The 23632-nt window shown below is 37.8% G+C and overlaps 1 protein-coding gene across 4 annotated transcripts in view; it reads left to right on the top strand.

The window, feature by feature from the left end:
* Positions 1-749: 749 nt before the first annotated feature.
* The window catches only part of TMEM62 (transmembrane protein 62), a 33992-nt gene continuing 11109 nt past the window's right edge, over positions 750-23632 (top strand). Inside the window, exons 1-9 of one of the 4 annotated variants that reach the window (XM_045447993.1) lie at positions 750-1184; positions 1446-1557; positions 2699-2836; positions 5596-5641; positions 9777-9918; positions 12933-13057; positions 13203-13325; positions 15690-15845; positions 18554-18713. In XM_045447993.1, the coding sequence (XP_045303949.1) occupies positions 1005-1184; positions 1446-1557; positions 2699-2836; positions 5596-5641; positions 9777-9918; positions 12933-13057; positions 13203-13325; positions 15690-15845; positions 18554-18713 (1182 nt within the window). In that variant the 5' untranslated portion in view covers positions 750-1004. Of the gene's footprint in view, positions 1185-1445; positions 1558-2698; positions 2837-5594; positions 5705-9776; positions 9919-12932; positions 13058-13202; positions 13326-15689; positions 15846-18553; positions 18714-23632 lie in introns of those variants that run through there. The other 3 variants (XM_045447994.1, XM_045447996.1, XM_045447995.1) reach the window with 3 other exon arrangements.

The following is a 23632-nucleotide window of genomic DNA, read 5'->3' as shown; positions in this document are numbered from 1 at the left end:
ATTTGTGTATTTTTGTCTCCTACATAAGTTTCTAAGATAAAGAACCATGGTTTTTTAGCCACTTACGTTTCTTTATATTTTCTGCTTATACCAATGTCTTGCTTTCCAAAGGTACACGGGAAAGTATGTAATAAATTGAAATTGGCATAACTCCAATATTGACAACATATCCCCCCAAAAAATAACTTAAAGAGGGGTTAAAAATATGCTATTTGTATAAAAATGTTTATTCAGAACAGCGATATGTTTATTCAAAAATGTTTGTTCAGAACATTCCTAACATAACCAACAATCCAAAAGTTCAACAATAACAGAATGGTTAGATAAATCAAGGGCAGGACCCGAATCTAATTCTTCTCCTGTGCCTGCCCATAGGGAGTATTTACAATTTATCAAATGAGAGGTATAACACTCTAACGGGATATGATATAGCGAAGTGCATATGAAATCAGATTTAGGTAAAAATAACATCACAAAACATACTTATTTCATGTATTGAAAACCTATGGAAGCACGTTGTTAATAATCGTAAGGGCCGAAAGAAAGCCATCTGTCACATTTGTACAGTAATTTAAAAGGCGTCCTCATACATACTTTGATTCTCACAAACCTGTGAAGTACGCACGGGAGGCATTATTAACTCCGTTTTACAGGTAAGGAAACTGACCCACTGGGGTCAGGAATGATTGACTAAGGCGGAGCCCGGACTCTAGTTTCCGCCTCCCGGACCAGGGTCCTTTCCCTGCCACTCCTCGGCAACCCTGATTGGTGCTGGAGGTCTCAGTTTCCTTTTCTTCCCCCGCATTCGGTTTGCAAACCCTGCCCCGAGACGCGGGCGGCTGGCGAGCTGCATTTGCGCTGCGAGGCGCAGGTGCAGCCCCGACAGACAAGCTGAGCCTTAGGCCCCGCGCGACCATAGAGTCCGGAAGTGCGGCCAGAGCAGCTCGCGGGGGCGCCGCACCGGGGGAACCCGGGACCGGGAGGGCAGCGCAGGAGCGGGCGGAATGGCCGCAATGCTGGCCATGAAGGTGGTCACGGGGCTGGCGGCAGCGGCACTGGCGGCAGTGCTCTTGGAGCACTATGGCCTGGCTGGTCAGCCCTCGCCGCTGCCCCAGCCCCGCGCCGCCCGGAGCCCGCACCCTGCTCCGGGCCCCGGAGCCAGCAACATCTTCTGGGGTCTGCAGGTGACTCAGCGGGAGCACGGCGGGGGGTGGGTGCAGAGCCTGCCCGACGGGGTGGGACGCGGGCAGTTCCCGCGGGGGCGTCACTGCCGCGGCCCCAAACTTCTGGCTGGGGACTCTTCTGGCTGTCCTTCCTTGGGAGGGTTCGTTATTGCATTGCATCCTTGCCTTTTCCGTCCGCCTTTAGAGAGCTGCCGGGTCGCCTGCTGTCTGTGCTTCCTCTTCCTGACTCAGATATCTCTGTTTAATACCTGCTTTCGGCAGATATCCGACATTCACCTGAGCAGGTTTCGCGATCCAGGCAGAGCTGTAGACTTAGAGAAGTTCTGTTCAGAAACTATTGGCATCATTCAACCAGCTCTCGTCCTGGCAACAGGTAGGGAGGGTTGCCGTGTGGTCGTGTTGTTCTGTGATCAGAATGGTAGAATGCTAGCCTGGGCTGCAGCTTTTCACTTCGGGGACATTGGGAACACTATAGCCCCAGCCCCCGGTGAGTCCTTCTGTAGAGGAGATGGGACATTGCGGTTACCTTTGCCATGGGTAACTGAGTCAAGATCGAAGTAACTTTGCAGTAGCAAGGTTCCCTCAAAGCAGAAGCAAGGCTCGTGATACCAGTTAGTATGCCGTTTACTATATCTTATATCTGTACCTGTTTGTCGTCGTCGTTGTAGTTCTGGATTTGAGAGAGGATTCGGGAAAGTCCTTTAACCACAAATCAGAAGTTATCTTTTTTTTTTTTTTTAACTAACATTTACAGTTTGTTTGTTTGTTTGTTTGTTTGTTTTACAACGTTAGTCAACCTTATGTTGTCAATTGTTTGTGGCTTAACGTGACTCAGGACACTTTTCTTCACCTCTTGGTACTTCTGTGGCTTGGCTCTCCGGACTAACTGCTCCCAAAATGTGTTGGAGGACAAGCTAAAAAAGCATCTGTCTTGTCTACTGGGGGTTTCATATCCCACCCACCTTACTGAAACACCTCTGCTGACATGATAGAGAATCAGTCCTCATTTTATGGAAAACCTCAATTTCAACTGTACACTTAGTTTTCTGGAAATGTTGGTGTTTCATTGTCCAAACCACATCTTCCAGATTGCTTCTTGCTGTAAAAATAACACTTGGTCAGATTACATACCCTGATTTGGGGTGTGGAAATATGGTTGTCATAGATATCAGGCTTCTGCCCAGAGTGTTGGAATTCTTATAGTTTTCATTTTTATCAGAGTTTCATGATGCATTTTGTATTGCTCTCTTTAAAGATAATTTTTTTTTCAGAACCCATTTCTAATATCACAGGAGGTTAAACAGGCACTTGCTAACCCAGAAGAAACAAAGTCCTTGCTGAGAAAATCTTATTTTAAATGGCTTGCTGTGGACATAGATGGACTCATAAGTTGTTATGTTTATACATGTTGAGTACTTTAAGTGTCTTTGTTCCTTTAGTGTGCACTTAAAAACAATTTTTAACCCCCTGGAGCTTATTTTACTTTGTGATTCAAGTCTTATATAAATCTACAGGAGATCTCACTGATGCCAAAACAGAGGAACAGTTTGGATCCAGGCAGCATGAGGTAGAATGGCAAACTTACCATGGTATTCTGAAGAAGACAAGGGTCTTGGAAAAAACCAAGTGGCTTGATATCAAAGGAAATCATGGTAAGAGTCAAGACCCACATAAAATCAAAACTAGTTTTTTTCCCCCTTCAAGAGCCTACATTCTCCAATTTAGATTATAAAAGTATAAAATGGTAATGTTGTAACATAGGTTTAGATAGACTGAAGGCCACAACTCTGAAATACAACTATATTATGTGATTTAAAAGATCACATGTCACTTTTAGCCTATGAGGGGAAAGTTGGTATGGCCCTTTCTTCTTTACATGAAGAAAAGCTTCTAGCAAAACCTATGCAGGAAGTTGTTTAAAAAATACATACATTTTGGGCACCTGGCTGGTTCAGTCGTAAAGCATTTGACTTGTGATCTCAGGGTATTGAGTTCGAGCTCATTGGGCATATTGAAGTAGCCTCCAAGCCACACTGGGCATGGAGGGTACTTGAAATAAATGAATGAATGCATGAATGAATGAATCAGTCAGTCAAATACATTTTGCTGATTGAAGGAAACTACCACCCATAAGTCTACATACTGTATGATTTCATTTATATGACATTCAAGAAAAAGCAAAACTGTGGAGAACAGATTATGGTTGCCAAGGGTTGGGGTTGGGACAGAGGCTGACTACAAAGAGGCATCATGAGAGAATTTTGGGAGGTGATGGAACTGTTCTCCATTGTGGCGGTAGATACACCTATGCATTTGTCAAAACCCAAAGAACTGTACATCACAGTAAATGAATTTTACTGTGTATACATTAAAAAATTAAATGGCAAATAAATCTCCGTATGCATGAGGAGAGAAATAGATAATCCCTTCCCATTTTTTAGATTGTTACTATAGTGTTAGTAGGGAAATGAACTCTTCTGCAAAGTGTTCTAATGGTAGGTTTGTTTTATAAAGGTTGTCTTCCTTATGGTTAAGTACTTTGCTTCATTTGATTATTAATTGCTATTGTGTACCTAATTATATATATTTTTAAAGCTATCATTTGAAACAGATAATTCTATCTGGTGAAATGCACAGCTATTGGTTTGATCAGAAAATGCCCTCTTTATAAATAGTTCTTACCAAACAACTAGGAATCATTAATTGATGTTGGGATATCTGGCTTACAACTTTCTCTGGTATACCCCATAAGTTTGGCCCCAACTAACCATGGTTCAACTTAAAATGGTTAGACCTATGATTTTCAGACTTTACAATGGTGTGAAAGTGATATACATTCAATAGAAAGTATACTTCAAATTTTGAATATTTATCTTTTCCTGGGCTAGTGATATGCGGTATGATACTCTGGTAATGCTGAACATGATCACCAGGTTAAACAGCCAGTAACCTTATAACCATTCTGTGGCCATGCAACTATTCCATTTTTCACTCTTAGTATTCAATAAGTTACATGAGCTATTCAACACTTTATTATAAATCAGACTTTGTGTTAGATGATTTTGCCGAACTATAGGCTAATGCCTATAAACATTATAATGCCTATAATGCCTATATAATGCCTATAAAATGCCTTTAAACATTCTGAGCATGTTTAAAGTAGGTGAGGATAATCTCTTGTTCAGTAGTTTAGGTGTGTTAAATGCATTTTTTCTTTTTTCTTTTTTTATGTTTTTTTAAAGTTATTTTTGAGAGAGAGAGACAGAGCACGGGCAAGGGAGGGGCGGAGAGAGAGGGAAACACAGAATCTGAAGCAGGCTCCAGGCTCTGAGCTGTCATCACTAGAGCCCCACATGGAGCTCGAACCCACGAACCGTGAGATCACGATGTGAACCAAAGTCAGATACTTAACCAACCGAGCCACCCAGGTGGCTACTTAAATATTTGCAACTTATAGTGGATTTGTCTGTAAATTGAGGAAGATCTGTATTTACATTTCCCTTTTTTCCTAATCCTAATTAGTGGTAGAGATCAAATTCTTTTGCAATAAAAAGCATGCCTGTACATATGTAAAACGTTTTTTCAGGCCAAGCTACTTTATTTCAAGTAATAAATGTCAGACTCTTGTGATTAGATCTTGTGAGCAGAACTTGTCCTTTAGAGTTCATGATAATCTAATTTGACTTGTATAGGCACAAATGCTTATGGTATGTGTTTTTATACATGTTTATATACTGTGTTAAGATAGGAGGAAACTATTTTTTATTAAGATTAACTATAACAGTGTAGTTCTTTTAGTAAGAGGATTACATACACAATAATATTTCTTTTGTCTTAAATTGGACTTAACAACTTATTCTCTAAAGTTATTAGAAATGTAGTAGATTCTTGGAATTCCAAGCCGAGGTAAATAATTTTAGTTATTGCAACCAGGCAGTCGAGCTCTATGAAATCATCATTATTTCCAGATAAGTGTTCTAGGACCACCTTACCCGTTACCATTATATAACTCTTTTCTTACTGAATCGTTTTGAGACTTAAGAAGAGAGGGACTTTGGCCCTGTTATCAAAGTGATCTGCTGTTCAGAAACACTTGGCATGGATCTTTGTATCAGGCATGTTTCACAGGATTAAAACAGCAGCAACAACAGTCCAGTCTTACAACTTGAAATTGATTTATACTGTATAGTACGTAGTATCAAAGTATTTATTATTCTCTAGTATAGTAGGTCTCTTAAATAAGTTTCCAGATAGTATGAATTCTTTTATCAAGATTTAAGAATTATCAAGCTAATTTATTGGCATTCTAGCATTTAAAGGGTTATTGAAAGTATTGCCATTTTGCTTTAGTCCTTAACATATTTGTATCCTTTTTAATATAGATGATGTTTGTTCTTTTCTTTTTAATTAGATGTATTCAACATTGCAAGTCTGGAGAGTGTCGAGAATTATTACAGGTACTGTAATGAACAGAAGACCATGAGGTAGTACAAGGAGGGTGCAGTCAAGTCAATGAATGGGTAAAAACATTTTTTAAGTGACAAAATTTCTATATAAAGACCCTTTGGTAATATAGAATTTTTGTGTATTCAGTGACAGATTAAATTCTTTTTTTTTTTCTCCCAAGCCTTTTTCTTTCTTTAATTCCTTTTATTTCATATACTTTAATGCTTTTTATTGCCTAATAAATACTTTCACTATTTCACAGAAACTTTTTTTGCCATTGATGCATAGCAGAAGTCGTTTTTTTTAATTTTAGATTTTTTTACTTAGGTATGACTGACATATAACATTATATTCATTTCAGGTGTACAACATAAAATTTTGATGTTTGTGTATATTGTGAAATAGTAACCACGATAAGTCTAGTTAACACCCATCACTACGCATAGTTAAAACACTTTTTTTTCTTGTGATAAAAACTTTAAAAATCTACTCTCACCAACTTTCAAATATACAAGAGTGTTTTTGACTCTAGTCACCATGCTATACATCAGAAGTCATTTAGGTTAGAGTTTGTCACTAGAGTACTGTGGATTTTAAGAATACTGAGAAACTGATTCTCTTAGCCTCTAGGAGCATCGTTGGTCACCCTGGCTGCTCTGTCCTTTTGTCCCAGTATGCCATAGAAATATTAGAATTTTCTTTATCTGCTGTGAATGTGAAAAAGACTGTGAATGTGAAAGGCTGTTTAAGTTAGAGACCAGTTCTCTAGTTTCAATGTGTTGGGCTTCTTTTAGTTGTAATTTTACTTTCAGTTCCAGGGTATTTGATAGTTTTATCTTACAATGTCAATCACTCAAGTAGTGAGAATTTATTGACAGCCCATCATTAGTTGGGTAATGTGAAAGATACAAGAACTAATATTAAAAAATGTAGCCTCTACCTTCAAGGAAGTCCAGTTAAGGGAGATAAGAATTGTTTAGGAAACAATTAGAAAAGAACAATGAAGGGATGACTGATGAAATGCTAGATTATTTGGTACACGTGATAATCACTATGAGAAATCTGAAAGAGCAGAAGTCAGCATAGGGCAGACATAGAGGAGACTTCATTTTATTATCGAGATTTAATTGACATATAACACTGTGTAAGTTGAAGATGTACAACATGTTTATGTAATACATTTATATATGGTGGAATGATGACTACCTTAGAGTTAGCTAATAATTTGATTACCAACACATAATTATTTCTTTTTTGTGATAAGAATAATTAAGATCTAGTCTCTTATTGACTTTTTTTTTAAGTTTATGTATTTATTTTGACAGAGAGGCAGAGAGAGAAGGAGAGAGAGAATCCCAAGCAGGCTCTACATTGTCAGCACAGAGCCTGACGTGGGGCTTGATCCCACAAACCCGTGAGATCATGATCTGAGCCGAAATCAAGAGTTGGATACTTAACCGACCGAGCCACCCAGGCGCCCCAAGTCTCTTAGTAACTTCCAAATTTATAATACAGTATTGTGGGTTATAATTACTATGCTGTGCATTAGATCTCCAGAACTTATATATCTACTAGTTGCAAGTTAGAGAAGACATTATAAAAGAAGTAAAAAGTGCATTCAGTCTTAAAAGATAGGTAGCATTTAGGAAGTAAGAAATTTTAAGGGATATATATGTATATGTATGTATACGTATGTGTGTGTAATATATATATATATTTTTTACATTTTTTAAAAAAAGTTTATTTATTTTGAGAGAGAAAGCACACCTGGGAGAGGGGCAGAGAGAGAGGAGAGAGTGAAAATCCCAAGCAAGCTCTGCCCTGGCAGTGCAGAGCCTGATGCAGGGCTTGAACTCACAAACTGTGAGATCATGACCTGAGCCGATGTCAGTTGCTTAACCGACTAAGCCACTTAGGCTCCCCAGGGGGTATATTTTAGGTAAAACCCCAGAGCTTTAAAAGCTAGAATGAGCTTTTAGGGACAGTAGGGAAACTGGCATCACCAGAATAAAGGACCATCTTGAGGACTGGTATGACATTGGGTAGGTAGCTTAGGGCCAATTTATGGAGATTTTAAGTGACAAGTATAGAAATTTAGATGCGTTGAGTAATGATTCATAATTCAGTACAGATTCCTAAGGAGACAAGTCACATAATGAAATAATATTTTATAAAGGGCAATCACACAGCAAAAAAAGAAAAAAGATAGGGATAATAAGGAAAAAAGAGGGAGATTGGAGTTTTATAGAGCAAACAGGAGAGTCCTATAATAGTCCCGTCATGATATGGAAGGGCCTGAAGTGATAGGAGACAAACCTATCTAACAAAGTACATAGATATGATGATTATGACATCAGCTAGAAGGTGGTAGGTCAAAAAGCATTGGTTAACTAACATGTAATTAGAGTCAACATAACTTGGAGAATGAAGTTGTCCTCTTTTGTTAATGTGAGGAAGGAAAAGGTCAGAGATGAAAATTTTCTGTTATCTGTTTGTATCTTTGATGGTGACTATGGAGATGAATTAAGAAACATTTTCAAAGAAGAATTAACAGGACTTAGGGTCTGTTATCGGGAGAGTGAGGATTTTAGTCACTTGAAAGTTTCTTACCTTTATGTTTTTGTTTCTAAACACCTAAACTTTATCTGAATGTTTTTTTTTAACATTTATTTATCTTTGAGAGACAGAGACAGAACATGAGCAGGGGAGGGGCAAAGAGAGAGGGAGACACAGAATCTGAAGCAGCCTCCAAGCTCTGAGCTGTCAGCACAGAGCCTGATGTGGGGCTCACACCCACGAACTATGAGATCATGACCTGACCTGAAGTCGGACACTTAACTGACTTAATCACCCAGGCACCCCAAACTTTATCTGAATTTTTAATAAATGGCATTTTGCCAGAGAAATAGACACTACAGATACATCAACCTGAAGGAAAAAAAAAATCTTAAAGCTAAATCTTGATTTTAAAAATGTCCCAGAGAATGCCAGAATCCAGCATTTAGAAAATGTTAATAGGTATCATATATTTTAACCTCTGCTTTCAAATAGTGGGGTTTATTTTTAGATAGTTGGATTGTAATATGTTAAAAATGGAGGAAATGAAACAACGTATGTGAGATGATAAGAACCTAAAGAGTAACTCTGAAAACAAATTAAGCAGCAAAAATACAAATAAAAATTTTAGTGAGGAAAAAACCCCCAATATAGAAAATTTAAAAATACCAAGAAGAGAGGCAATAGAACTAATTGACTATTAATTATAATATGTATGACAATATATTTATTTTATGATATATTTGATGACTGTTGTGGCTTAAATATAGCTTTCTGATAACACATTGTTTCAGAAGCCTATTTGTATTTTCTATTTGTGCTTTTAGGTAAAGTGTCATATAAGACACTTACCTATTTTCTTATAATATTTTGACATTTGAGTAATATAAATATGTCCCCAATGCAATCTATACCTTCCTTCATGTTTATTCAACAAATCTTAATGAGTTTCTGTTCTCTGTACTTTCCCCCTGCTCTTTACTTTCCAACCTTATGGACACCTGAACACTGTTGATACTTAGGTAGTGAGGACTTTCATTACTGAATGTGTGCCTTGTGTATGTTACCAATACATTTTTAGGAACTGAAAAAGATTTACTGACCCAGACCTAACTAACATTTTTCTCCTGGCTTGATGACTTCATCTTTGCAAGGCTTTATTGTGAGTTAAGCTTCTGTAGTCCTGTTTCAAGATGTAAACACCTTTTGTATCTCATTACACCAAGAATTCTCCTAGGTACTTAGTAGCTTCTTAGTAAATTTTTCAATGATTGGTAAATACCGTTTTGCTGGATTCTAATTGATCTCTTTCTAACTGCCTAAAATAGCTACCTACTTCTCTGCTTTGCTTGATGACCTTTTGTTTGGTTATTGATTAATTAGATTGCTTGAATCTTTGTAGACAATGGGAAAAATTTTTTAATTTCTTTTAATCAGTTTATTGCAGATCTAGTTTAGTGTATTTCTCTGTTGATCAGGAAATTTTCTTTTCAAAGGGAGGCAACATATTGTGTGATACAAGGGAAGGAATTTAAACTCATTCTGTCTTTTTGTGATTGCATTAAAACTTTCCTGTCTTGTATTTTTTAGGAAATATTCTGCCGTACGTAGGGATGGCTCTTTCCATTATGTCCACAGTACTCCCTTTGGCAACTATTCTTTCATCTCTTTGGATGCCACCCAAAATCCAGGGCCCAAGAGACCCTATAATTTCTTTGGAATTTTAGATGAGGTACGGTAAAAATCTCACTTCCCTTTGTAGCTAACCTATTTTTTTTCTTGGATACATGCGGCTCTCTTAAAACTATCCTAGGTAAACAAATTCTAATCAAGAAATTCTTGAAAAAAACATTTACTGTGATTACAAGTATGGCTAGAAGAAATCACTGGCACTTCAGCACTGTCACCGCTATCCTGTTCATTGCTATCCCTATCCCAAAATCTGGCAAAGAGTACCTCACATTTTATATAATTCAGTAGACATTTATTAAATATGTACTAAGAGCAACATGCACTTTGCAAGGTGTAGGGCATACAGCTTTTATACTATATGGTATATTCCTAAATCCCCATAGTTGCCATTTCTAACTAATGGTCTGTATTTTTTTTTAATAGGAGAAGGGCAACCGTTGAAGTAAATAAGTTTCTTTTAAAGTATTTTTTTTTTTGTAAGTTAGATGAAAACTGTTGCTAGATTAAAAGTGTCTGGAAGATCACATGTGAGAAACTCATTATTTCTTTTTTTTTTTTTTAACATTTTATTTATTTTTGAGACAGGGAGAGACAGAGCATGAACAGGGGAGGGTCAGAGAGAGGGAGACACAGAATCCGAAACAGGCTCTAGGCTCTGAGCTGTCAGCACAGAGCCCGATGCGGGGCTCGAACTCATCGATCGCGAGATCATGACCTGAGCCAAAGTCGGCCACTTAACCGACTGAGCCACCCAGGCACCCCTCTCATTATTTCTTAGTACAACAAATGTCTACTCATTAATGAGCACATGCCCACATGCAAGACAAATGTGCTCATATGTAAGAATACAAAAGTGATAAGGTCAAGTCCTTCATCTCAGAATATTTAATCTAGCAGAGGGGCATAAGACTAGTGCAGAAATAACTACAGTAAGGGCAGAATTTGCTAAGTGCTGAAGGAGATTCAGAGTGATATGAGGATTCAGAAGAGCTTGAAATCAAGTGAACAGAATATTATGCAATGCATTGTTTTCTAGTAGGCATTTTATTTAATGAAGGTATATTTTGTTATCTTGCAATTATCAAAGCCTACTCCTTAATGTTTTTTAAGATATTCAAACATCAGGTCTGCATGAAAATCAGTTGGAGTCTTATAAAACGCAGAGACTTATTAATTAGAAACCCTGAAGGTACAGCCCAGGAATTCATTGCTATAAGCACTTTACAGATCATTCACTTATATTTATACATGTACACGTTATATTTGATATAAACTTGATGAGGGATGATTTACATATAATAAAATGCACTCATTTAAAGAGTTTGAAGAATTTTGACAAGTGTATATACTTGTATAACTGTCACCACAATCAAGATAGAACATTTCTGGGGCGCCTGGGTGGCGCAGTCGGTTAAGCGTCCGACTTCAGCCAGGTCACGATCTCGCGGTCCGTGAGTTCGAGCCCCGCGTCGGGCTCTGGGCTGATGGCTCAGAGCCTGGAGCCTGTTTCCGATTCTGTGTCTCCCTCTCTCTCTGCCCCTCCCCCGTTCATGCTCTGTCTCTCTCTGTCCCAAAAATAAATAAATGTTGAAAAAAAAAATTTTTTTTAAAAAAGATAGAACATTTCTATCATCCCAGGAAGTTGTATAGTCAGTCTTCACCCCAATCCTAGGGAACCACTGGTTGGTTTTCTGTCAGTATAGATTAGTTTTGTTTGTTCTAGAATTTATTTTTAATATTCTTAAAAATTTTCTTATGATGTTCATTTTTGAGAGAGAGAGAGAGAGAGAGAGTGCAAGCAGGGGAGGGGCAGAGAGAGAGGGAGACACACAATTTGAAGCAGGCTCCAGGCTCTGAGCTGTCAGCACGGAGCATGATGCAGGCTGAACCCACAAACCATGAGATCATGACCTGAGCGGAAGTCAGATGCTTAACCAACTAAGCCACCCAGGCGCCCCTAGAATTTTATGTAAATGAAATCATACAGTATTACTCTTGTGTCTAGCTTCTTTTGCTCAGTATAATGTTTTTGAGACTCATCCATACTATTATGTGTTCGAATAGTTCTTTTCCTGTTGCTGCATAGCACTGTGTTGTTTGGATATACTGATGGTTTCTAGATTTTGGCTATCCTGAGTAGAACTGTTTTGAACATTTAGGTATAAGGCTTTTTGTGGACATATGTATATCTTATTTTAGAAGTTTAGTTTCAAGATCCTCTTTTTTTTTTTTTTTTAAAGTTTATTGATTTTATTTTTGAGAGAGAGAGAGAGAGAGAGAGAGAGTACAAGCACTCAAGCTGGGGAGGAGCAGAAAGAGTGAGAGAACCCCAATCATGCTCTTCATTGTCAGCATGGAGCCCAACACAGGGCTTTTTCCCACGAACTGTGAGGTTATGACCTGAACCGAAATCAAGAGTCAGACATTCAACCAACTAAGCCACCCAGGTGCCCCCTCAAGATCCTCCTTATTAATTGCAATGTAGTATACAGGGCTGAAAGATTAGAGGTTCTTTTTTATTTCTATAAAGAAATTTATCATAAAAAAGAAAGAAACTTATGTAATTTAAAGATTATTCTTCTCAATTTCCTTATCCATCAAATGGGGATAACACCTGCCCTACGTAGCATAGAGTTATTTTTTTTTTAATGTTTATTTATTTATTTTGAGGGAGAGAGTGCACTCATGTGTGCATGAGAGCAGGGAAGGGGCAGAGAGAGATGGAGAGAGAATCCCAAGCAGGCCTCATGCTGTCAGCATGGGGCCCATGCAGGGCTCAAACTCACAAACCGTGAGATCATGACCTGAGCTGAAATCAAGAGTTGAACCCTTAACTGACTGGGCCACCCAGGCACCCTAGCATAGATGTATTTTTAGGACCAAATGAATTATAATGTATGTGAAAACAGTTTAAAACAGGACCATACAGGTCATTAATTAGTAGGGTTTAAGCCCTAGACATAATATACTTATAAAACTCCAAGGGGGATTCTTAATCTATACATTTCAGCCTGAGCCCTAATTAAAGATCCTTCTGTTTTTCTCCCATTTCAGAAACGGATGGAGGAACTTCTATTACTCGTTAAGGAAAGTAGTCGGAGCAACCACAGTATTTGGTTCGGACACTATACAACATCCACTATCCTTTCTCCATCACCAGGAATTCGGTCAATAATGAGGTGAGGCAGGCTTCCAAAATCAAAATTAATTATTTGTAATTCTTTTACGTTACTCAACCCATCTTGCTTTCCTGAAGAGGTCTTTTTATGAGTTTGGCATCACAAGTTATCTGCTCATTTATTCCATTTATTTTTCATTGGTTAGTTCAGCTACAGCGTATTTGTGTGGGCACCTCCATACACTAGGCGGACTGATGCCTGTTTTGCACACTCGTCACCTCCAGGGCACTTTGGAACTTGAGGTGGGAGACTGGAAGGATAACAGAAGGTAAGGGAACTACCCCACAAAATAAACCTTACACATGTAAGTCTTGATAAAGCAATGATAGGTTTCTTATTGCTATCATGGGTGATCCCAGTTAAGGAAAAACTTGTGATAGTTCTAAGTTTTGTTTTTGTTTTTTTTTTTAATGCTTATTTATTTATTTGGAGAGGGAGAGAGTGCACATGCATGGGGGAGGGGGAGAGAGAGAGAGAGAGAGAGTGAGAGAGAGAGAGAGAGAGAGAGTCAGAATCCCAAGCAGGCTTTGTGCTCTCAGCAACCCACGAACCTTGAGACCATGCCCCGAGCCAAAACCAAGAGCCGGATGCCCAACCCACTGAGCTACCCTGACACCCTGATAGCTCTAAATTTTTAAAGTAATATATATGTTATGTATGTCGATATGCAAAAACCTTGTTGCAACAGTTATGCTTGCCATCACTATGTTACATTGGGTTTTTAAGATGCATCCATTAGGAAATAGTTCTCAAACTCTTGTGTGCTCAAGGATTATGGAGAAGCTTATTAAAAATTAAAAATTTGAGGCCCTATCTGTAGAGAATTTGTGTTGGTCTAGAACTGCAAGAAACTGAATTTTTTTAAAGCCCACCAGGAGCTCTTTGGACCACACTTTGAGAAACACTGGAACTGAAAATGTAGCACTTTTCCTTCTGAGTTTTATATCTACCTTTTCTAGTTATTACTATAAGATGTTAGTGATATAAGTTCTTCAGATACATGATAGTTGGTTTTATAAAGATAAAAGTCTTTCTTTGAGAAAACATAACTTGTTTATCAAAAGCATATAGTAAAGTGTATATAGAAAAGAACTGACTATATATTTTGAGAATAACTAAGTACAATAGTTTAAATATAGATGAATATCATCTCATTGTTTAACTATTATCAGTTACTGTTTAATTTATTCAAACTCAGTTCTCTGAAGATATTAGACACTAAATAAATATTTGTTGAGCTGAATATGTTATCTTTCTATTTTTAACTACTTCCATTAATGAAAAGATAGCTTTACATCTTGGAAGGTACTTATTCATTTCACTTGGCTCCACTAGAAACTGTCTAAGAGCTATGCTTGAAGCCTGTAGTTATTTGGCAACTGTAATTACTGTGAGTTAAGGCCTGTCTATTCATGACTGTGAGGTTGTAGGCTGGGCTGGGATTGCCTCTTACCAGATAGCTTTCCTCACCCTTGATCAGCTTATTTATTTCTTATAAATACTACAGTTACAAGTTAAGTGATATTATGAAACCATTTCCTCTCTTTCTCTTCCCACCTGCTCTCCTGTGTTCCAACCCTGGGGTTTAATCTGGAGTTTTACTAAAGGACCTAACCTATACCTGCCTTATAAACATTTAAGTGTATTAGTACAATAGAAGAGTTTTTAAAAGTATGTTAGTAATATTAGGCTAGGCTTTGTTATGGATACAAATAAATCTAGACAATATCAGTGGCTTTACATAACAACAGATGTTATTTTTTCATTTATGTAAATCTGGTATGAGTCAAGGCATTTCTCTTCCGTGGGGTGACTCAAGGATTCAGACTTCATCTGTCTTATAATGCCACTATCTCAATATCTCAGTTCCAGTGCAGGGAAGAGAACATGGAGAATTCAGACCCACTCTTAAAGTACTTTGGACCAGAAGTGTGATACATGTCACTTCTGTTCACAGCCCATTGACCAGAACTAGTCACATGGTCCCAACCTAATACCAGGGAGACTGGGAAATGCAGGGGAGCACGTGGAGTATTTGGTGAGCACTATTGTTTCTGCCATAGTTAATCATTTCTCTTCTCAGTTTTAAAAGTACAAAATATAAAATTTTGGCTATTCTTTAATGAATATTTATACCTTTCACCATGCATTCAGAAAACTAAAACAACTTCGGTTAAATTTCCTTGAAATTATAGAAATAAAGGTTTAAAAGAAGATTGAAGCGTTTCTAGTTGTGTTTGTGTTAGTATTAGCATTTTTGAAGAGATGAAGAATATCAAGTATTAGCTTATGATGATATCTTAGGTTCAAAACAGTCATAAAGTATAGAAATCAAATAAATTAATTTAACAAGCATTTACTTAAAAATGAAAGAGTGCATGTTATGTACAAGGCATTGTTCTAAGGCACAGTTAAATTCATTTCTTCAATCAGATCCCATTTGTGACTAATACGAAGTATAAAGTGGTCAGGGCAAGGGAAGAAGGACAGAAACACAGTGTTAATTTACTTTGCATTCAAATTCATTGATCTCAAAGTATAGTTTTATATTTTTACATTTGTTTTGTGTATAACCTTCATGCCCTCTTATAATATGAAGTGACTAAATTACTTTTTGTCTTCTGGTCTCTAGGTACCGGATCTTTGCCTTTGATCATGACCTCTTTAGCTTTGCAGATTTGATCTTTGGCGACTGGCCTGTGGTTCTTATCACTAATCCTAAGTCACTCCTATATAGTTGTGCTACACATGAACCACTAGAAAGACTCCTTCATTCAACACACATCAGGTATGTAGCAATTTTTCAGAATTTACTTTCAGTTTGATATTAATGGAGAATAAGTGAGTGCAAGTATAATCCTATGTAAAAGCTCTGAGATGCCCCACTTTATTTTTCTCAGCAATGTAAACATTATATAAAGAAAATGTTTACTGTTTAATTCCCATTCAGTTAAAATATATATAATTTTTGAAGCTGCTGAAAAAAATTTTTTTAAGTTTACTTTTATCTATTTTGAGAGATACAAAGCAAGTGGGAAAGGGGCAGAAAGAGAGAGGGAGACAGAACCCCAGGCAGGCTCCATGCTCTCAGGGCAGAGCCCGATGCGGGGCTTGAACCCATGAACCATGAGATCATGACCTGAGCCAAAATCAAGAGTTGGACCCGTAACCAACCTAGCCACCCAGATGCCCCTAAGCTGCTGAAAGTTTTTAAAAAATCCAGAAACCCACAATCCTACCACTATAATTTTTGTGTATTTCATTTTTGCGTTTTACATTGCTGTAATCATATTTCCCTCCCCTTCCCTCCAAATAGAGCTGTTATTAACATTTCTGAGTTCTTCTCAGGCATGTTCTTCGAGGCATGTTTTTCCATCATTGTAATAGTAGGGCACAGTCTGTTCTAATTCCTACTTTTTTTCTTTCAAGAGAGAGAATGTACCACAATTTATCTAACCATTTTCCTCTCTTATTGGTGAACCTTTATGTTTTTTTCTAATTTGGGAATGAGCATCTGATGTGTGTAGGTTCTTTTCTTCATTTGAATAATTTCTTTTTTTTAATGTTTGTTTATTTTTTTTTAATTTTTATTATTTTTTTAATGTTTATTTATTTCTGAGGCAGAGAGAGACAGAGCATGAGTGGGGGAGGGTCAGAGAGAGAGGGAGACATGGAATCAGAAGCAGGCTCCAGGCTCTGAGCTGGCAGGACAGAGCCCGACGCAGGGCTCGAACTCACAAACCGTGAGATCATGACCTGAGCCGAAGTCAGTCGCTCAACCAACTGAGCCACCCAGGTGCCCCTATTTGTTTATTTTTGAGAGAGAGAGAGAGAGAGAGAACGTGCATGCAAGAAGGCGTGGAAGCAGGGGAGAGGCAGAGAGAGAGAGGGAGAGAGAGAATCCCAAACAGGCTCCATGCTGTCAACACAGACCCCAACACAGGGCTTGAACTCATGAACCATGAGATCATGACCTGAACCGAAATCAAGATTCAGACACTTAACTGAGGCACCCAGGCAACACTCATTTGAATAATTTCTTTAGCTAAAGTTCTAGAAGTGGAATTCTACGTGAAAATATGAATTCCCTTAAGACTATTGATAAACACTATTGAATTACTTTTTTTTTTTTTTTTGGCAACTAAAATCATTCTTTTTAAAAAAATGCAGCAAAATATATGTAACATAAAATTTACCATTTTACTGGTTTTTAGGTATACAGTTCAATGGCATTAAGTACATTGATATTGTACAACTATCACCACCATTCATCATCAGAACTTTTATCTTCCAAAACTGAAACTCTGTACCCATCTAGCAATAACTCCCGATTTCCCCCTTTCCCCAGCTCGTGGAAGTCACCGTTCTACTGTCTGTCTCTATGAATTTGACAACTCTAGGAACCTCACTTAAGGGGACTCATACAGTATTTGTCCTTTTGTGACTGGCTTCTTTAACATAATGCCCTAAGGGTTCCTCCCTCTTGTAGAGTGTGTCAGAATTTTTTTTGCTTTTTAAGGCTAATATTCCATTGTGTGTATATATCACATTTTGTTTATTCATCTGTTGATAGACACTTATGCTTTAACCTTTTGGCTGTTGTGAATAATGCTACTATGAACAGGGTTATACTCTGTCAAATCCCTGCTTTCATTTCTTTTGGGAATATATCTAGACATGGAATTGCTGGATCTCATGGTAATTATATGTTTAATTTTTTGAGGAACCACCATACAGTTTTCCATAGCGGCTGTACCATTTTACATTCCCACCAGCAGTGCATAAGGTACCCAATTACTTTTTAAAACAGATACTAATTTATAATGTTACCAGGCAATATGAGTTCCAGTTTCACAGCATTCTTATCATTTTTGGATATTGTACTTTTAAAAGATGTACTAATTAATCTGGAAAAAATGGTATCAAGCTGATTGATAGATTGATTTTTGGTCAGTAGTGAAGTGAAATCTGTATCTCTCAGTCAGGTTTTTTGGATAGGAGTTGGACATCTGATTTAGACATCATATTCTCTGAAAGGGCCTGGTAGCCTTAGCTCTGTTTATGACATTGTTTCCTTTGGGCAGATAACACTGGGAATCAAATGAGTGGATGTAGGATTAACATTAGATTAACAAATTGAGATGTCTAACCAATATTCTTTTCCTATATGAAAAACCAGGACTTCAAGCAGTTTATTCAGAAAGAACTTGGGATCTACTGCAGATTTATTTGTCAAAAGAAAATTGATTTTCCCTTCTAAAAAATACAAGAATAGTTTCTAGCTTCTCACCAACTCAGGTTTGCTTAGTTATACAACTCCAGGAGCCATGATTCAGAAAGCCACTAGATCTTGGGACTAGTAGTCATACGAATGGTTATACAGTGTGATGGTTCTGCCTACATTTATATAATTTCAGGTTATAATAGGGTTATTCTCCTTTGTAAGTATAGTGATAAGTCTCTAAAACCACATGCTTATGTATTTTCTCATTTTAGAGTCTTGGCCTTTTCCTTATCCTCCATTACTTCTGTCACAGTTAAGATTGATGGAATTCATTTAGGGCAAGCTATTCATTTGTTTGGTCCTATTTTCATACTGAAGTGGAACCCAAGAAACTACAGTAATGGGACACATAACATAGAAGTAATTGTCCAGGTAAGTTAGTAATTTTCAACTTACTATATAAATGATTTGGCTGCAACCACACTAAACTCTGATGTGGGTTTTTTTTTTCCCCCAGTCAATTGATAGAGATGAAACTAAGTTAATTAAAAATTTGAATACACTAGATTTAGTGTATTCTGAAAATGGGCACTCAGGAATAATTCTGTTAGACAAAAAAATGGACTCATCAATGTGCAACTCCTGGCCATAGTCTCCCCATTTCTGAACCACAGGAAACCATTCTTTTCAACTTCGGCCAGAGTCTTTTGGTAATGGGAGCAAATTCCCCAACATGCCCAAAGATAATAGAGTAAGTCAGAAAACACGGATTTATGTATCCATGCATTTGCTTGCTGTCTCCAAGTACAGGAAAATTTGTCACTGTTTTGAAAGCTCTAGGATAGAGGATTTTCAAGGCATCAGAGAATTTTTTTGTTTATTTGGGGAGTATACACTGATAGTATATGTAGTAACAGTCTGCCTATGTCTATTCCAATTCAGCTAGGGGGCATTTAATTCACCAGCACCTGCCAGAGTAGGAAGTGGTCACAATTACCAAAAAAAGATCACTTTCATCAACACTGTGAAATTCTTGAGGGGATAGACTGTGCTTAGGAATTAGTGTCTGAAAAAAAAATCCTACAATTTCATGATTTGATGACAGTTTTTAACTATTTCATCTCTAATGTTAAGTCTTAGTTTGAAGATTACCATGTAATCCTTCAGGAAACACATGTAATTATTTTCATTATCTTTTTTAAAAAATTTTTTAACGTTTACTTATTTTTGAGAGTGGAGCGGCACAGAGAGAGGGAGACACAGAATCTGAAGCAGGCTCTAGGCTCTGAGCTGTCAGCACAGAGCCCGATGCAGGTCTCAAATTCACAAACTGTGAGATCATTGATCTGAGCCGAAATCAGATGCTTAACTGACTGAGCTACCCAGGCTCCCCTTTTCATTATCTTTTGTGTGTGTAGCAGAGAAGGATTTTGAATAGGGAGGAGCTATTTACTGAGCTCTTTTAAGGAGATGCTGGACACTTGGAGTTTTTTACTTAATCCATATAGCAGTCCTATATGGTGGGTAGTTTTATCCCCAATTCATAGAGGAGTAAAACAAGAAAAGGCACTTTGCAATGCCACCCATCTTTGAAGTGTTGTGCTTAGGAGGAAGAAGAAACTCATGGGGAGAATGTAGAAGGGACTGATGGCTGGGATGAACTCTTTTTTTTTTTTTTTTTTAAGTTTTTGAAAAATTTATTTAGAGAGAGAGAGAGAGAGAGCGAGCGAGCGAGCAGGGGAAGGGCAGAGAGAGAAAACCCCAAGCAGGTTCAGCACTGTCAGCATGTAGCTGGGCACAGGGCTCCATCTCACGAATTGTGATATCATGACCTGAGCTGAAATCAAGAGTCAGATGCTTAACTGACTGAGCCATCTAGGTGCTCCTGGGATGAACTCTTAATGTCCTTCCTACTAGAAGTTGGATCATTTAAAGAAAACCTGAAGGTTCAAGTGTACCTAGAATAAATTATTCCCTGTCTTTACAATTAGGCAAGAGAAGTAGGAGTGGCCATAGAAGACCTCAATGTAGGAGTGAAGAATCCCCTAATCCTTGGATTGCCTCAGAACCCCAGCTTCCATAGTTTTTTGAGGAAAAAAAACATAGCTCATGTTCCCTGAAACATTTCTGGCTGCTTAGTTAAATCCTTAGTAAAAATATGAAATTAAATATACATTTTATATCTTTAACATTTCTTATATTATTGAGGTATAATTCATATACAAAAAAACTATATATATTTTTTTAATTTTTTTTTCAACATTTATTTATTTTTGGGACAGAGAGAGACAGAGCATGAACAGGGGAGGGGCAGAGAGAGAGGGAGACACAGAATCGGAAACAGGCTCCAGGCTCTGAGCCATCAGCCCAGAGCCTGACGCGGGGCTCGAACTCACGGACCGCGAGATCGTGACCTGGCTGAAGTCGGACGCTTAACCGACTGCGCCACCCAGGCGCCCCAAAAACTCTATATATTTAAAGAGTATAATTTGGTGACTTCCTTGACCATTACTACAATCAATACAATATATCACCCTCAGAAGTTTTCTTGTGTTCTTTTGCAGCTGTCTTCCTTCTACCCTCATTTCCAGGAAACCGCTGATCTGTTATAGATTAGTTAAAAGATTAGCCTAGTAGCGATTAGACCTTTAGATCACTTCTTAGTGTGGTTCCTGAATTAGTAGCATCAGCACCACCTAGGAACTTGTTAGAAATGTAAACTCCCTGGGCGCCTGGGTGGCTCAGTTGGTTAAGCATCTGACTTCAGCTCAGGTCATGATCTCACGGTTTGTGGGTTCTGCCTGTGTCATGCTCTGTGCTGACAACTCAGAGCTTGGAGCCTGCTTCAGATTCTGTGTCTCCCTCTCTCTCTGCCCCTCCCCTGCTTGCACTCTGTCTATCTGTCTCTTTCTCTCAAAAATAAGTAAATGTGAAAAATTAAACAAAAAAAAAAAAAAAAAGAAAAGAAAAGAAAAAACTCTCATGTCCCATACCAAACCTCTGAATCAAATTCTGGACATGGGACCCAACAATCTGTTTCAACAGTCCATCCAGGTGATTCCAATGTGCACTAAAGTTTGAGGATCAGAAGTTTAGATTATTGTGCCTACTTTGCCAACTGAAAGAATAGACTCCAGAAATCTCTAAATTAAAGAAAACTTGGGCTTTAAAACAACTTATAACTTAAAATAAGAACATTTTGAGCAATAAAAGTTTGATAAACATGAGTGCAAGTTCTTTTTGCTTTTTAAAACTTTTTTATGATGGGAAAATTTTTAAATATATGCAAGAGATAATACTGTAATGAATTCCCATGTATCCATTAGCTGACTTCAACAGTTATCAACTCATGACCAATCTTATTTCATCTCTACCCCACCTACTTTACTCCTCCCTACACCATGATAGTATTCTATCTGTAACATGACAGCATGTGTCCCTAAAAGATAAGAATTATTTTTTAATGTAACCATAATACCATAACACATCTGAAAAATCTATAGTAATTCCTTAATATCAAACTATCCAGCCTGTATTCAGTTTTCCCAATTAATTATATATATGTGAATATATATATTGTATTTGGTTGGTTCAAATCAGAATTTAGACAAGGCTCAAATCCTGAATTTAGCTGATTTGTCTCTTCAGTTCTTTTTTCTTTTTTTTTTTTTTCTTTTTTTTTTTTAATTTTTTTTTTCAACGTTTATTTATTTTGGGGACAGAGAGAGACAGAGCATGAACGGGGGAGGGGCAGAGAGAGAGGGAGACACAGAATCGGAAACAGGCTCCAGGCTCTGAGCCATCAGCCCAGAGCCTGACGCGGGGCTCGAACTCACGGACCGCGAGATCGTGACCTGGCTGAAGTCGGACGCTTAACCGACTGCGCCACCCAGGCGCCCCTTCAGTTCTTTTTTTCATCTACAGGTTCCCCTCTCTTATCTCCTTGTTATTTTTTATTTTTCCTTACAATTTCTTTGCTTTGGAAACTGGATCTTCTATCCTGTAGAGTTTCCTCTATTCTAGATTTTGGCTGTTTACATTCATGTATCGTTCAGCATGTTCCTCCATCCCCTCTAGTTTCTGTAACTGGTAGTTAGATTTAGGGGTTGATCACATTTGAGTCTGTTTTATGGCAGGAATACTTCATTTGGTGTTTTATTCTTTTTTTAAAAAGTTTTTTTTAACGTTTATTTGTTTTTGAGAGAGAGAGAGAAGGTGCACACACGCAAATGGGGGTGGGGCAGAGAGAGGGAGACACAAAATCCAGGGCAGGCTCTAGGCTCTGAGCTGTCAGCACAGAACCCAACACAGGACTCAAACTTGCAGGCCGGGAGATCATGAACTGAGTGGAAGTTGGATGCTTAACCAACAAAGCCACCCAGGCACCCCTGATGTTTTATGCTTTTATCAGAAGCCTATGAGACCTGGTTTCTCTCTTTTAGTATTGTTAAGATTGGCCATTTTATTCAGGTATTGTTAACTTTATCCAGCAACTGGTGTGTTGATAAATAACTAACAACCAGCCTGGGGCAGGTATGAAGGAGGAACCCTGATTTGTAATATTTCTCTGATTTATTCCAATTTCCATAGTATAAATATTTTTACCATAGCTGGTTTTAAGCTACTAACATGTCATCTGGCCTGCAAATTTCCTGAAAATTTAACAGTTGGCTTTTGTGAGCCTGTCAAGCCAGCTTGAGCACACTGCTGGCTTCTCCCTCCACTCATTATGAAGTACCTAATCAGCGTTTCACTGAAGGATTTCTAGCAGCTGTTGATGGCCTTGGTCTAGATGAAATGTAGATCCATTATTTCATTAGAGTTATAAAATGGTGGTATTCAAATTGCCACTCCTTGTAAAATTAGTATTAATTTGAATGGTTCCCTAAAGAAAAGATCTAGAAGTCCATACGGGAAAGGTGGGTTACATTCTAAATTCTTCCCCCCACCCTCCCTTTTCTAAACCAGTTTTAAAGGTAATGAGTTGCTTTTCTAGCATCTTCCAAAGGCAACCAAAAGTATCTTTTACATTCAGCATCATTATGAATTCAAGGTTTAAAAAATATATATATTTATATGTATCTGGTATGTTTCAATCCATTGCATTTATTCTTGCTAATGCTCAAATTATTCCACCTTTGGTTAGTGGGAGCCTCTCCAGGTTGACCACTAAGTCCTTTGATAAAATCCTAGTAGTCTTTGTTAGTTTTCTTACTCTCTGCCATGAAGATATTCTAAACTCTTCCTGTGTATTTCTTGTTTGAGGACTGGAATCAGGAGTGCCTCGTTGGCTCATTCAGTGAAGCATTCCACTCCTGGTTTTGGCTCAGGTCATGATCTCACTGTTTGGC

Source organism: Leopardus geoffroyi, chromosome B3 (assembly GCF_018350155.1).
Source record: "Leopardus geoffroyi isolate Oge1 chromosome B3, O.geoffroyi_Oge1_pat1.0, whole genome shotgun sequence".
Classification (NCBI taxonomy): domain Eukaryota; kingdom Metazoa; phylum Chordata; class Mammalia; order Carnivora; family Felidae; genus Leopardus; species Leopardus geoffroyi.
The sequence above is the reverse complement of the archived record's forward strand: the minus strand, read 5'-3'. Positions and strand labels throughout refer to the sequence as shown.